Source organism: Suillus bovinus (genome assembly GCF_016758785.1).
Source record: "Suillus bovinus strain UH-Sbo-P2 chromosome Unknown EDB93scaffold_63, whole genome shotgun sequence".
In the NCBI taxonomy this organism is placed as follows: Eukaryota; Fungi; Basidiomycota; class Agaricomycetes; order Boletales; family Suillaceae; genus Suillus; species Suillus bovinus.
The window spans coordinates 125486-138408 of NW_024542119.1; the positions used below are offsets into that span (position 1 = coordinate 125486).

The 12923-nt window shown below is 47.8% G+C and overlaps 3 protein-coding genes across 3 annotated transcripts; 2 read left to right on the forward strand and 1 right to left on the reverse strand.

The window, feature by feature from the left end:
- Window positions 1-2392: 2392 nt before the first annotated feature.
- Window positions 2393-4924, reverse strand: EDB93DRAFT_768142 (uncharacterized protein). Its single transcript, XM_041457391.1, has 7 exons — window positions 4407-4924; window positions 4343-4354; window positions 4217-4287; window positions 4017-4167; window positions 3826-3965; window positions 3654-3772; window positions 2393-3601 (listed from the first exon to the last, which is right to left on the reverse strand). The coding sequence occupies exons 1-7, from the start codon at window positions 4529-4531 to the stop codon at window positions 2672-2674; spliced, it is 1548 nt and encodes a 515-aa protein (XP_041304269.1). The 5' UTR covers window positions 4532-4924; the 3' UTR covers window positions 2393-2671.
- Window positions 4925-5028: 104 nt separating this feature from the next.
- On the forward strand, window positions 5029-6457 carry EDB93DRAFT_768339 (uncharacterized protein). Its single transcript, XM_041457393.1, has 5 exons — window positions 5029-5077; window positions 5303-5427; window positions 5483-5596; window positions 5660-5743; window positions 5795-6457. The coding sequence occupies exons 2-5, from the start codon at window positions 5323-5325 to the stop codon at window positions 6326-6328; spliced, it is 837 nt and encodes a 278-aa protein (XP_041304270.1). The 5' UTR covers window positions 5029-5077; window positions 5303-5322; the 3' UTR covers window positions 6329-6457.
- On the forward strand, window positions 6458-12858 carry EDB93DRAFT_768287 (P-loop containing nucleoside triphosphate hydrolase protein). Its single transcript, XM_041457392.1, has 30 exons — window positions 6458-6792; window positions 6843-7366; window positions 7418-7670; window positions 7720-7920; window positions 7968-8158; window positions 8213-8312; window positions 8368-8401; window positions 8453-8571; window positions 8621-8755; window positions 8803-9026; window positions 9077-9156; window positions 9209-9274; window positions 9331-9338; window positions 9390-9451; window positions 9504-9562; window positions 9620-9797; window positions 9852-10380; window positions 10433-10491; window positions 10551-10730; window positions 10781-11126; window positions 11177-11334; window positions 11387-11450; window positions 11505-11558; window positions 11607-11697; window positions 11752-11870; window positions 11926-12051; window positions 12105-12129; window positions 12185-12275; window positions 12331-12388; window positions 12445-12858. The coding sequence occupies exons 1-30, from the start codon at window positions 6586-6588 to the stop codon at window positions 12568-12570; spliced, it is 4467 nt and encodes a 1488-aa protein (XP_041304271.1). The 5' UTR covers window positions 6458-6585; the 3' UTR covers window positions 12571-12858.
- Window positions 12859-12923: the final 65 nt, after the last annotated feature.

Sequence of the window (12923 nt, forward strand, 5' to 3'; positions counted from 1 at the left end):
ACGCCGTAACCCGGAACTTAAAGAGCAAACCTGTGCACAGACGTGCCACCAACAAGAGCAACGTGCGATTCATTGCGAGTTTCGGATCTGCAATATCCATTCCCCATGAAATCAACGTCGGCTTTGCCCGGGAGTACGACGTTTACCCACTCAACATATATCAGATCTAGATACCTACGTTAGGACCACTATGTAAACCGTTTGTCAAGCAAGATAGATCCTGGACCTTCAAGATTGTAGCTGACGTCACTAAAGATTATTGTGACTTGCATGTGGTACGTACACATTTGAAAAACTGCCAGACAACCTCGGCATTAATACCTTCACGAACCTGCTTTCGAGGAGGAAATCGAGAAGACGGCCTCCAGACTTGGACAATGTAGGGAGCCTCTGTTCATCCTAATCTTGCCACATTCTGCCAGTCCTGCCTTGCCTTCTGAGTGGGAGAATCATCATCAAATTTCGCCATTGAAACATACCAACATGTCAGATATGAACTCATCTTTGGCTGTTACGGAAATGGGTGAGCATTGCGTCAATCATCATTGGATGGATAATCTCAAGGCTAGCTCTGGCCTCTGAATGTCGCTAAGAATAGTCACATGAGAAAAGGAGAGTTCCTTGTTGCAAGCGGACCTACCTCTCAGGCTCAGAGGATGCAGTCACAGTTCTTCCAAATTAATAAATACTCACGCCCAATAATTTCTGCAATAAGCTGATGCCAGCTGGCGTTCTGGGCCCATAAACGTTTTGCATTTGTAGTGTCGTTGAACTACCGCACAAGATGCTATTGGTGCTTGGAATGTGCGATTAGTGATGTTCCAGCCCGGCTTAGGCTCGGCTTCGAAGGGCTTAGGCTCACAAAAATTCAGAGCCTAGGCCGTGAGCCCAAGCCAGCCCAAAGCCGGGGCTTAAGCCCAACCAGGCCGCGGCTTTTCGCAGCCAACAGACAGCTCAAGACCACTGTGGCATTAGGCAGCATAATTACAACGAAAACTGTCCCGCAACCATCGCCACTCGCTTGCCCTCCGTTCACCTTCAAACGAGGAATCAGCTGAATAAGCTACACGCGCGCCTCCAGTGATTTGCGTCTGAGTGGGAGTATCAAGATATGACCTTCATATACGTACTTCATCTTTTCTTTTACATACATAATCACTCTTTCTACCATGCGTCATACACGTTCCCCATTGATTCTCCGTCTCAATCAGTGTATTAATTCCTCTCCTCGCCGAATAATCTCCTAATGCTGAGTCTTTCAACCCAAGACTGAGTCCGTTCCGTCCCTAGCTTCCTAGTCCGAGCCTCGTCACCTTTGATATGTTTTGCCCAGATTGAAATCCTTAACCATCAAGGAGGGCATTTTGACCAGATCCAGGTCAGAAGATGAGTGAGAGGGGATATAAGAGTAGGTCCGGAGCGAAGGAGTACTTGATAAGTACTAGTAGCTGTGTACAACACAGCCCAAATGTGCATGTTCTATGCTTACATACTAGTAGATTTCTGGAATGACTCGCTGCGTACACACGTGGATTAAACGTTAAACCCTCGAGTCAAGCGCTGAACGTACATGTTGCCGACACTAGAATCGACGAGTATACCAGGGACACTTGCCTGCACGATTATTGGGCATATCCGTTACGCAAAATGTACAAAGTACATACCCGTCCACGTGTCTAATCGAACGCCAGACTCTCGGGGAAAGACCATTCTGCTCCGCTATTCTTGAAACCGGCACATGTTTGTTCGATGTCGACATCCGTTGTGATGTAGATACAGTATCATAAAGTCACGGCCCATCTTGGCTTCGTATAACATGGAAGTTCGTACGGAGAGGTATACAAAGTCGTGAATTGCCTTGGTTTGGGATGGCAGTGCTGCCTTCTCCGCATGTTGAAGAAGGGCCGCCGTAGGTTTGGTTTTGCATACAGGACGCGCAACACGGTGCTCGGTTTCTGTGCTCATCATAGGTAGGTAGCAGGTAGTTGGGATATTAGAGGGACACGTACCAACATAAATCAATTGAAAGATATTGGGTGGACAATCACACTTGCGAAGGTGAAGCACATAAGGCTTCAAAATTACCAAAAATATTGGCTTGTGCAGTTGAGATCTAGTTTGCCGACGGCGGAGTGAGTTATGTCGAGCTCACGAAGCACAAGACATAGCGCTGGCAGCTCACCGTGGCTTTTGCGTAGCAACACACAAGAGAAAAGGCGTCAAAGGAGGGTAAATTGCTGGATATGTTGGACAGAGTAGGCATTTCGACTGCAATGTGAGTAACCGAAGCACAAATAAGACATGGCAACTCACTGCGACATATGGACGGTTAGTGATAAAAGTCAGAAGGTCGAAAAGACAAAAATAGAGTCGGAAAACGTACCTCCGGTGAGGCTTCTATGGCAGTGCCACTGAACATGCCTAAGCCACGGCTTAGGCCGCCGGCTCAGGCTTTTCGAAATTCAAGCCCAGGCCCAAGCCTTTCTCAGGCCGTGACTTAGGCCTAGGCTGGGCTCGGCTTATTTGGGCCCGGCTTGGGCCGGCCTAGGGCCTCAAGCCGAGCCGTGCACATCACTAGTCAATGCACAGCGTAGGTTTTCTCGTGATTCGTCGAGGTCTTCTCTATTGTGTTGATGTTTAAAGCGGGTGGATAGTCCATTCGCGAGGTTGTTTAATGACCGAGATCGATATGTGTGACCGGGCGCAAAGCTAGCGCTTCCCTGTGAAGTGCGATAGCCTCATCCAAGTCTTCGTCGTTGCCTCGGTGGTCAAAGCGGGAGGAGAGTTGCGTCGCGAGGTTGTTCAATGACCCAGACCGATCTGTGTGACCGACCGGGCACAAATCCAGCACTTCCCTGTGAAGTGCGATAGCCTGATCCAAGTCTTTGCAATTGCTTCGGCGCTTAAAGCGAGTTCCCAGCATTAGAGCGAGATTACCGAGCAATGCGCCTCGGTAAGCATGCCCGGTATTATAGTATCTCAGAGCATCATAAAGAAGGGATATCACTTCATCTAAGGTACGGGGCTCGTCGTTACGCAAACACCACTCTGCTCGAGCAGCAAGTTGATTCAGCGATAACGGAGGCATGGATGTGGCAGGTCTCTCCTGAAGATCATTTACATTTCCAGCCAAATGCAGAGCGCATGATTGGATCGCGATCAAAGCTGCTCTATAGATGTGGCTGCTGGCGTAGCAGACATCGAGGACTTCGCTCAGCAGCTCTGTAGCTGCATCACCATCGGTTTGAGATCCTCGTTTCGTGAAGCGCGAGAGCAGAGCAATGGCAAGATGGAGTTGAGTGGCGGTTCGGTCCGGGTGATCAACGGGACGCAAGTCAAGGGCATCTTGAAAAAGAGTAATAACGATGTCAAGGTCGATGTATCTTCCGCCAGCTTGGCAACTAACAAATTTTGCGGTGGCTAGATTGAACAGTGCTGCAGGGCGGCAGGGATGGTCCGTGGGGTAGAGATCTGAGGCCCTTTGAAAGTGGGTTTCGGATTGGTCGAGATCGCTGCTGTTCTGCGTCCTGCGGTATCGTGCGAGAAGATGATGTCCGGCATCTGTACTTGATGCTAACTCATCCATATCCCGGGATGTAGGCTACACGGTGCAGCTCTCAGCACCAGAATGCCAGACTGTGTTTATCACTCACGTTAATCAGTGGGGAAAGAACTGCGACGTCATCTTGATCAGAAATTTGCTGTTCCACTGTTATGAACAGTGAAGTACAAGCAGATACGACCTCCTCCTGCTTTGGCTGAAATATTATGGCTGTGGTGTTCGTTAGCATCTGTCAGGCGTGATTTTCAATAGACAACACTGACAATGCGATTTTTCGCTGCGATCCAGTAATTCTCCGACGGAGATCTCGAATGTGCGGAGGAGTTCTCCGTGACAGAGCATAGGACCCAACTCAAATGAAGCATACACACTGACCTGAACTTTAGAAGATGGCTCGCACGGCCTAGAGTCTTTCTCAATACCTGCAGGACAGACGAAGATAAGGGCGACTTACAGGCGAATGCGCTCGTGCCATTCGAGGACAGCCTGGTCCACGTCTACAGATTTATTGCTTGTCTGGTATTCGGCGCCATCAGTCTTGACCACTGTATGGAAACCAGCGGGGATTCGTCGGAGACCAAGGGTAAGATCAGTTGCGCGAATGCCTTCAGGGAAATCGTCAATGCGAGCTGAGCGAAGATAGATATCACATGCCAGTAATGATGACTTGTTGCACTCCACTGAGGCGTATCTCTCCCGATTCCTGGGTATGTTCTGGCTCCTCACTAAGCAATGTGCAGATTGTCAGGCATTTAAACGATCAGTGCTTCGTATACTTACTCCTGCTTTTTCCTGAAAACGCGAAATTGAATACATACATGTAATATACAACACAATGACTTACGATCGTGAACGCTTTGAACTCTTCGTCTTGTTGTCATCATCATTGCCTAGTGACTTGCGCTTGCGTTTTCTCCCTTTCAAGGGCTCGGTACTGGAATTCTCAATTAAAGGAGTTGGGGAAGTCATTTGCGATGACGCTGAAGGAAAGTCTGAATCAGGGTCTGATTCTGATGAGCTTGAAGGCTCGAAGGTGACACGTCGACGACGGGCCAACGGGATGAATTCAAGCTAACACTTGAGAATAAGATGTATGTTGGAGGTTACGAAACACTGCAGTACCAAAGGAGAGAACTACAGCATGTATATGGTGCATCGCCCATGCACAGTCTGGGCGTCAGAATTGTACAACAGCCTGAGAGCTTTGTTCGAGGCTGTGAGGCTGAAGAAGAGCAGAGAATTCCACACTTTTGCAAGAATTCGGATATTGAGAAGCACTGCCTGATTGTCAGTGCACCGCGCTTGGGAACTTGACTAGCCATCCTACTGCGCGAGAAGGCACGGGAGACTGAACTGTAAAACTCAGTCAGGGTATTACGTAATGAATTTAACAGAGCCCATAATTATTAATCATTTGATATTTAATTACGGCGGCCCGGTGGAAATACTTATGACTTTTGGAGTCCTGGACTCACTGCAATACTTCAAAGCTTCAACTTAGGTATACCAGCTCATGTAGGACTATATTCAGGCTAAATGTGATAAGTGATTGGTCACCTTTGCCCATTGCAGAGCTATAAATATTGATTTCGATCTTTGTCGGAGGCTGACCTGGGCTGAAACAAATCCATGTCTTGTATTTAAATCTCAACGGTGAGCAGTCCACCTCCCTTCAACATCTCATAGTCGATCATAGTGCCATGTCCATAACAGACATTGCCTACCGTATTATCCTTACAGCGATCAGTCTTATTGCGTTTATGACGTCCAAAATCTTCGGTCACACCATCATGTACCAGTGGAAGCGGGGTCTCAGCTCTGTTGACGCCAAATCTTTGATAGCTGGTAAAGAAATACTCTACAAGGTCAGCGATAATTACGACCTACACTTCTACTAACGCTTGACTGTTGCTCGAACAGTTTGCTAGTCTCATCAGCCAAGGGGAATATTACGAGAGGATCATATTTTACCACTCATCGAGATGGTACGTGTACCAGAAAGAGCGATATACAGGATTTCTGACGGTCTTCCCGGTATGCTGTTTAACACTTTGTCTTTCGTTGCTTGTTTCTGATGCCATCTCTGTTTGCTTTTAGGTGAATGAATCCCATTGTGTGGGCAATTTATACGTGTCGAAGAGCCTAAAATTCTTCAGGAGAATTCTTGGTGTTCTCGGCTTGGTATGTTCAAGTCATTACGTTCCTCGGCGCATTATCACGATCTATGAGCAGCCGCGTTATCCAACGAGAGCACCCGGAATGAGTCTGATCAAATACGCACCTTTATTTCCACATTTGGCCTCCCAGCTACTCTGGAGCGCGGTTTATCCTCAAAATGTTTCAAGCGTATGCAAAGCGACCTTAAGGAGAAGGGAGTGTGTTGAGGTGCTTGCGAACAGTATACTCAGGCGTAAAGTGAAACAATCGCAAGCACGCCACGGCAGCATCAGGCCGTCATACCATCCGGTCCCAAGTCCGAATAGCCAGAAGACACGCGACCTTCGTAAAGCTCTCGTGAAGACACTAGGAGCTAGCGCATTGAAGAGGGAGTCACTAATGATGGAAGAGAAAGAAGTTCACACCCCGAAGGAAGTCCGTTTGGAGCGCCAGATGCGTTTGGCCTTGGGAGAAAATCTATCAATCAAGAACCTCCTTTTAGCTGCTACTGCAAGGAAGGCGCCTGCATCTCCTCGCGTGATCATTCGCGGCTCGCCAACCCGAATCCATTCCCTGCAGCCGAAAACGCGTCATAGAACCAGAAGTTGAGACGGCCACCTCGTTCACACTGTTCATAAATCTCGGCCCGGACTCGGAAGACGCTGTAGTCTGTTCCAACCTTATGTAAACTGCAAATCACACATCAGCCAAATTGTTCACAGCTCGTCGACTTATGACCAATGGCTGACTACGCTCGTTCTACATAAATTTGTAATCGGATATCACTGGCCGTGAGACCGGTACCTATACTATAGCCCATCATTTATATCAGTCAGCTTCGCCATCGACAGTCACTATCGCACATCATGGCGTCTTGTCGGGACGCTGAAGGATGGTCCATCGTGTCCAACCTTCGTGAACTTGATTTCACCATTTGCTTCGAGGAAGGCGTCATTTTAACATCTCTTCTGTCTTTACTCCTACTTTCTGCAACAGGCAGAATTTGGGCTTTGAGATATCTTCCGTCTCGTGATATCTCCCGGAAAAGTCGCTGGATACTATGGGCGAAACTGGTGCGTTCTAATAGCTTTCTGTGCCTACCTCGTACCAACTTGGTGGGTAGGCTTTGTTGGCACTGGCCATTGTCGCGTCTTGCTTCAACCTCTTCGTGGTCTTGTCGCTCAAGCAAACAGCATCGGTCGTATGGCCTTACGTCCTCGAACCACTCGCGTTGCTTGCGTCCTGGATACTCACCCGACTGAACCATCGTCGGACACGGTCATCATCAACCATTCTCCTACTATTTTGGCCTTGTTACACCGTCGGCCTCGCAATATGGACTAGATCGTTCGTGCACGACGAAATTTCGAAGGGGCTCTTCGTGGTTCTTTCAAAATGGGCCGTCGAACTTTTCTCTCTCCCCGCATACGCGCTGGAGTGTGTTTCTCCTGATGATTCAGTCCAGGATAACGCGGAAAGTCCAATGGTCACGGCAAATGTGTACAGTATTTGGTCGTTTGCGTGGTTGACGCCATTGATGCAGAAGGGTTCAAAGGAGTTCATTACAGAAAACGACTTGCCTGCTTTGCTTCCCCACAATGAGTCAGAGAATCTTGGAAATGACCTGGAGAGCGCTTTGGAGAAACAGTGAGTGCAATGTTTATGAAAAAGCTTCTCTTTGTCTGATCAAGTTTGCAGCTCGTCCGTATGGCTCGCATTATTCCTATCATATGGTGGCCCATATATGGGTGCTGCATCCTTGAAAATCTTGCAAGACAGTCTTGCATTTCTGCAACCTCAACTTCTTCGATTGCTCCTGGCTTATATCTCGAACTATCAGGGCGCCAAAGGTGCAGCTAACCTCCTTGTTGGTCCGAGCCCTCTCGAAGGATACGTCATTGCTATTATCATGTTTATAGCATCCATGGCGCAAAGTGTTGTTCTCCACCAGGTAACCCGGCTAATGTGATCGTGTTCACGGTGCTTACCAATACACACAGTACTTTCAAATATGTTTCGAGACAGGCATGCGTGTTCGCGCTGGCTTGGTGACTGCCATCTACAAAAAGTCTCTTGTGCTTTCTAGCGACGAGCGAGGGAGTCGGGCATCTGGAGATATCGTAAACTTGATGTCCGTCGACGCGACCAGGCTACAAGACCTATGCACCTATGGTCTGATTGCGATCTCTGGACCATTCCAGGTTGGACAGATTATTCTCTATAATAACCAGGCTCACGCTATCGTCAGATTATATTGGCTTTTGTATCATTATACAACCTTCTCGGATGGTCGGCTTTTGTCGGAGTCGCAATCATGATAATCTCTATCCCGCTCAATACGGCGATCGCAGGGATGCTAAAGAAGATGCAGGAGCAACAAATGAAGAATCGCGACAAGCGAACGAGGCTAATGAGCGAGCTTTTGACCAATATCAAAAGGTACGTAAGCCTCGTGCACGTAGAGAATTTCATCAACGATCGTCATTCGTGCAGTATCAAGCTTTATGCATGGGAATATGCGTTCATCCGCCGCGTTCTGCATGTGCGCAATGACTTGGAGCTGAAGATGCTGAAGAAAATTGGCATTGTGACTGTACGTGTCAATTTTCAGACAGAGTGACTCGTATTCATCCTTGCGCATTCATCAGGCTCTCAATACAACGCTTTGGGGAGGCATTCCTTGTGTGTCCCTTACCATTGACTCGTTGCTCACAACTAACAAACAAATCTCAGTGATTGTGGCGTTTAGTTCTTTTGCCGCCGCATCTGTGTTTTCTTCGCGACCACTCACAGCCGACGTTATCTTCCCTGCGATCTCACTGTTCATGCTTCTTCAGTTCCCACTTGCTATGGTGAGTAGCAGCTGCATTACAACCTCAACAATCGTTGACTGTGTCACAGTTTAGTCAAGTCACGTCGAACATCATCGAGGCACTTGTCTCCGTCAAACGTCTATCAGGCTTCCTGCACGCTGAAGAGCTGCAACAAAATGCCCTTGTAAAGGCGCAAAAAAACAGTTTGAGCATTGGCGATGAGGTTGGCAATTCTCTACCTACTTACGACCATTTTCACATTTGTGGCAGGTGCTTTCAATCAAAGGTGCCGAATTCCAGTGGAATAAACAAGATATCTCAGCTGCTCTGGAAGATATTAACTTGACGGTACATAAGGGGGAGCTAGTGGGTGTACTTGGTCGTGTAGGCAGCGGGAAGAGTAGCTTGCTGTCAGCTATCATCGGGGACATGCGAAAGACGGAGGGTGAGGTGGCTTTATTCGGCAATGTAGCTTATGCCGCTCAGAATCCTTGGTGCGTCGCATATGCGGTTTTTTCTAGACTGTTCGCTCACAGGCAAATAGGATTCTTTCTGCATCGGTTCGAGATAATATTCTTTTCTCGCATGAGTATGATGAGGTGTTCTATGGCCTTGTTATTGAAGGTATGTCCATGCATAATTAATTGTGTGAGATTGGACCAACCCTTCTCCGTAGCTTGTGCTTTGAAGCCCGACTTAGAGCTCCTCCCACAGGGCGATCTGACGGAGGTCGGTGAAAAGGGTATGTTTCTGACTATCCTTTGCGACCCAGTAATGTTCACGGCGTCCGTTCTATAGGCATTACTGTGAGTACTTCGGGATAGTAACATATCAGCCAAAGGCAAATGATCTCTCAGCTCAGTGGTGGCCAACGTGCTCGTGTCGCGCTTGCCCGTGCGATCTATGCTCGCGCGGATTTGTAAGTATCTTTAGTTCGTACACGGTATGCTGCTGATGGATGTGTCTTGCAGGGTTCTCCTTGATGATGTTTTAGCTGCCGTTGATTCCCACGTTGCCCGACATGTCTTCGGTGAATAAGAGTTTCTGGTTCCAGGCTGAGTTCTTTGCTAATGATACTGTATAACAGATCATGTCATTGGTCCTCAAGGCTTGCTCGCAACCAAAGCGCGCGTTCTTGTCACTAACAGCATCTCGTATCTCAAGCATTTCGATCAACTTGTTTACATGCGCCGCGGTATTATCTTGGAGAGTGGCTCGTACAATGAGTTGATGTCGAACCCGGATAGTGAAGTACGCAAGCTTGTGTGCGTGTATTTCGATCCATGATGTTTGATGCAATCTAATTGAATCGCGGATAGTCACGGTCACGCCACGAGCGGTCCTAGCTCTGGAGCTACTACACCCGGACGGTCTAGCGGCATAGCCACTCCCACTACAAGCGAGGGGGACATGCAAGCCACCCTTGTCGGAGAGCTTGAAAGTGTATCAGAGAAGATGTTGCGTAGAGAAAGTTTCAAAAAAGCCGTCCTCGCTGCACCGCCCAAGCTGCGCGACGCCTCTTCCGATGGTATCACGAAAGAGCACACTGAACAGGGCCGCGTCAAGATGGAAGTGTACTCACAATACCTCCATGCGGCATCGAAAAAGGGGTTCCTGCTCTTTGTACTTGCTACGGTCCTGCAGCAGGCGGTATCTGTTGTGTCGACCGTAATGCTCAGGCTCTGGGGCGAGCATAATCGCGAGATGGGTGTCAACGCGGGATTGACTGACAAGTATTTCCTGGGATATGGTCTGTTCAATTTGATGGCCATTAGCTTTGGCGCATGTGCTGCGCTTCTGATTTGGGTTTTCTGCTCGCTTCGGAGCTCAAAGCACCTTCATGATTCGGTTAGTGTTGCGTTTCAAGTATCGTTGAAATGTTTTTTCATTCATTTTTCAGATGCTGCATTCGGTCATGCGTGCGCCTCTCAGCTTTTTTGAGACAACGCCAACAGGACGGTGCGTCAGATTAGTGAACACTGGCATGATTTCTGAATTCGAGCAAACTCTTGTTGCAGTATTTTGAACTTGTTTTCTCGCGATACATATGTTGTCGATCAAATCCTTGGGCGAGTGATCCAAAATATGATACGCACAAGCGCGGTCTGCGCTTCTATTTTATTGGTCATCGGGTTCAGCTTCCCGCCCTTCTTGATCGCCGTCGTTCCCCTGGCGTGGTTCTACTCGAAGATCACCGTGTACGAATGACCTTTTTATGCTTCCAAAACCACCCTGACACTGTTGATAGGTACTATCTCGCGACGTCGCGTGAACTCAAGCGTTTAGATGCGGTGTCCCGTTCACCCATCTTTGCGTGGTTTTCGGAATCCTTGGCCGGACTTTCCACTATCCGGGCCTATGACCAACAATCCATTTTCATTGCGAACAACGCGCGCCGCATTGACCGCAACCAGTTGTGCTACCTCCCTAGTACTTCCGTCAATCGTTGGCTTGCAATGAGATTGGAGTTCGTTGGAGCGGTGATTATCTTCGTCACGGCCATGTTGGCTGTCTCTGCCGTTGTGAACAGCAACGTTGATGCGGGATTGGTCGGTCTGGTTCTGTCGTATGCTTTGAACACGACGGGTTCACTGGTAGGTGGCTTTTCCTTCGTCCCGAGGTGTTGGCAACTAAGCGGCTGCAGAACTGGTTCGTTCGCTCTGCAAGTGAAGTAGAACAGAACGTGGTTAGCGTCGAGCGGATCGTCCACTATGCGAAAGACCTTGAGCCAGAAGCTCCTTATGAGATCCCCGAGAATAAACCTGGCTCTGAGTGGCCCACGGCGGGGGAAGTTGAATTTCGGTAAGTTCGTGTCAGTGTATGCACGAAATTGTACTGAACTTGTCTGATCTAGGGAGTATTCAGCGAGGTATCGACCCGGGCTTGATCTAGTCCTCAAAGATATTTCCATGACCATAGTCAGTCATTACGCCAATTTTTTCACACATGTACGCTGACTCTAGATGCTCCAGAAACCCAAAGAGAATATTGGGATATGTGGCCGGACTGGGGCAGGGAAATCATCCGTAAGACATTTGCTTGTTTTTTCTTGGACTGTGACGATACTTTTGCAGCTTCTTCTCGCCCTCTTCCGGATCATTGAACCTGCATCTGGAACTATCTTCATCGACAAAGTAGATATTACTAAACTTGGCTTGCATGATTGTGCGTCTTCCCTATGTTGTCCGTGTGGACACCCTTTGATCGAGCCAACCTTAGTGCGTTCCGCGATATCCATTGTTCCTCAAAGCCCAGATTTGTTCGAGGGTACATTGCGAGAGAACATTGACCCTGTTGGAGAGCATCAAGATGTTGATATATGGACTGCTCTGGAACATGTTCGTCTTCGAAATGTATTTACACTCTTGATACTTACCAATGACGCTTCCACAGGCCCATCTGAAGGCATATGTTGAATCACTCCCTGGGGGACTAGATGCTCCGGTCCAGGAGGCCGGGTCATCGCTTTCGGCAGGTCAGAGACAGCTCTTGTGTTTCGCGAGGGCACTTTTGCGCAAGGTACGCACGTTTTCTTTGATCGATTGTAAGGTTTTATCGCCGACATTCCGTAGACTAAAGTGCTCGTCCTCGACGAAGGTTTGTATGAGCGATTACTTATTCTTCTGCAAGGCTAATGAGCATAATTCTCTAGCAACATCTGCGGTTGATCTAGATACCGACCGAGCGATTCAGGAAATTATTAGGGGTCCAATCTTCCGCGATGTGACCATTCTAACCATTGCGTATGTTACATTGGTCCGACATTATCAATCACTAGTACTAATAATGAAACTATAGGCACCGCTTAAACACGATCATGGAGTCTGATAGGATTCTGGTTCTAGATGCTGGAAGGGTAAGAAAATTACCAATGGCGTTCATTCATAATGTGTTGTTGATTGCGCAATTTAGATTGCAGAATTTGATACGCCAAAGAAGTTGCTGGAGAACAAGAATTCCATCTTCCGTTCTATGGCGATGGAGGCAGGTTTAGTTCAGGTTCAGCCTGATGATGCAGAAGAGAACGCCCAGGCGTGAATATACACAATATTTATTGTGCCTCAAGATGTTTGTTCAGAAATATGAGGTTATTACTATGTAGATATTGCTCTCGATCTTGTTTTTCTCTGTTAGCTATTTAATCGTGGAACTCTATGATGAAATTGGGGTTTCCGATACTCGCCCTGCGATGTACTGCAAACTTGAAGGCATCTGGGTGGCTTTGCTACGTATACACGGCAGGAAAGGATCAAAAATGAAATAAATTCAGTTCTTAATTCGAATTACTAGTAGCTGCTGTGACCACTTACTGGGCGCATATTTGCTTAGGCAGTGTAATCGACAAGCGCTATTAGAGGGAGTAGCACGTAATAAAGTCACAATTTTCTTTT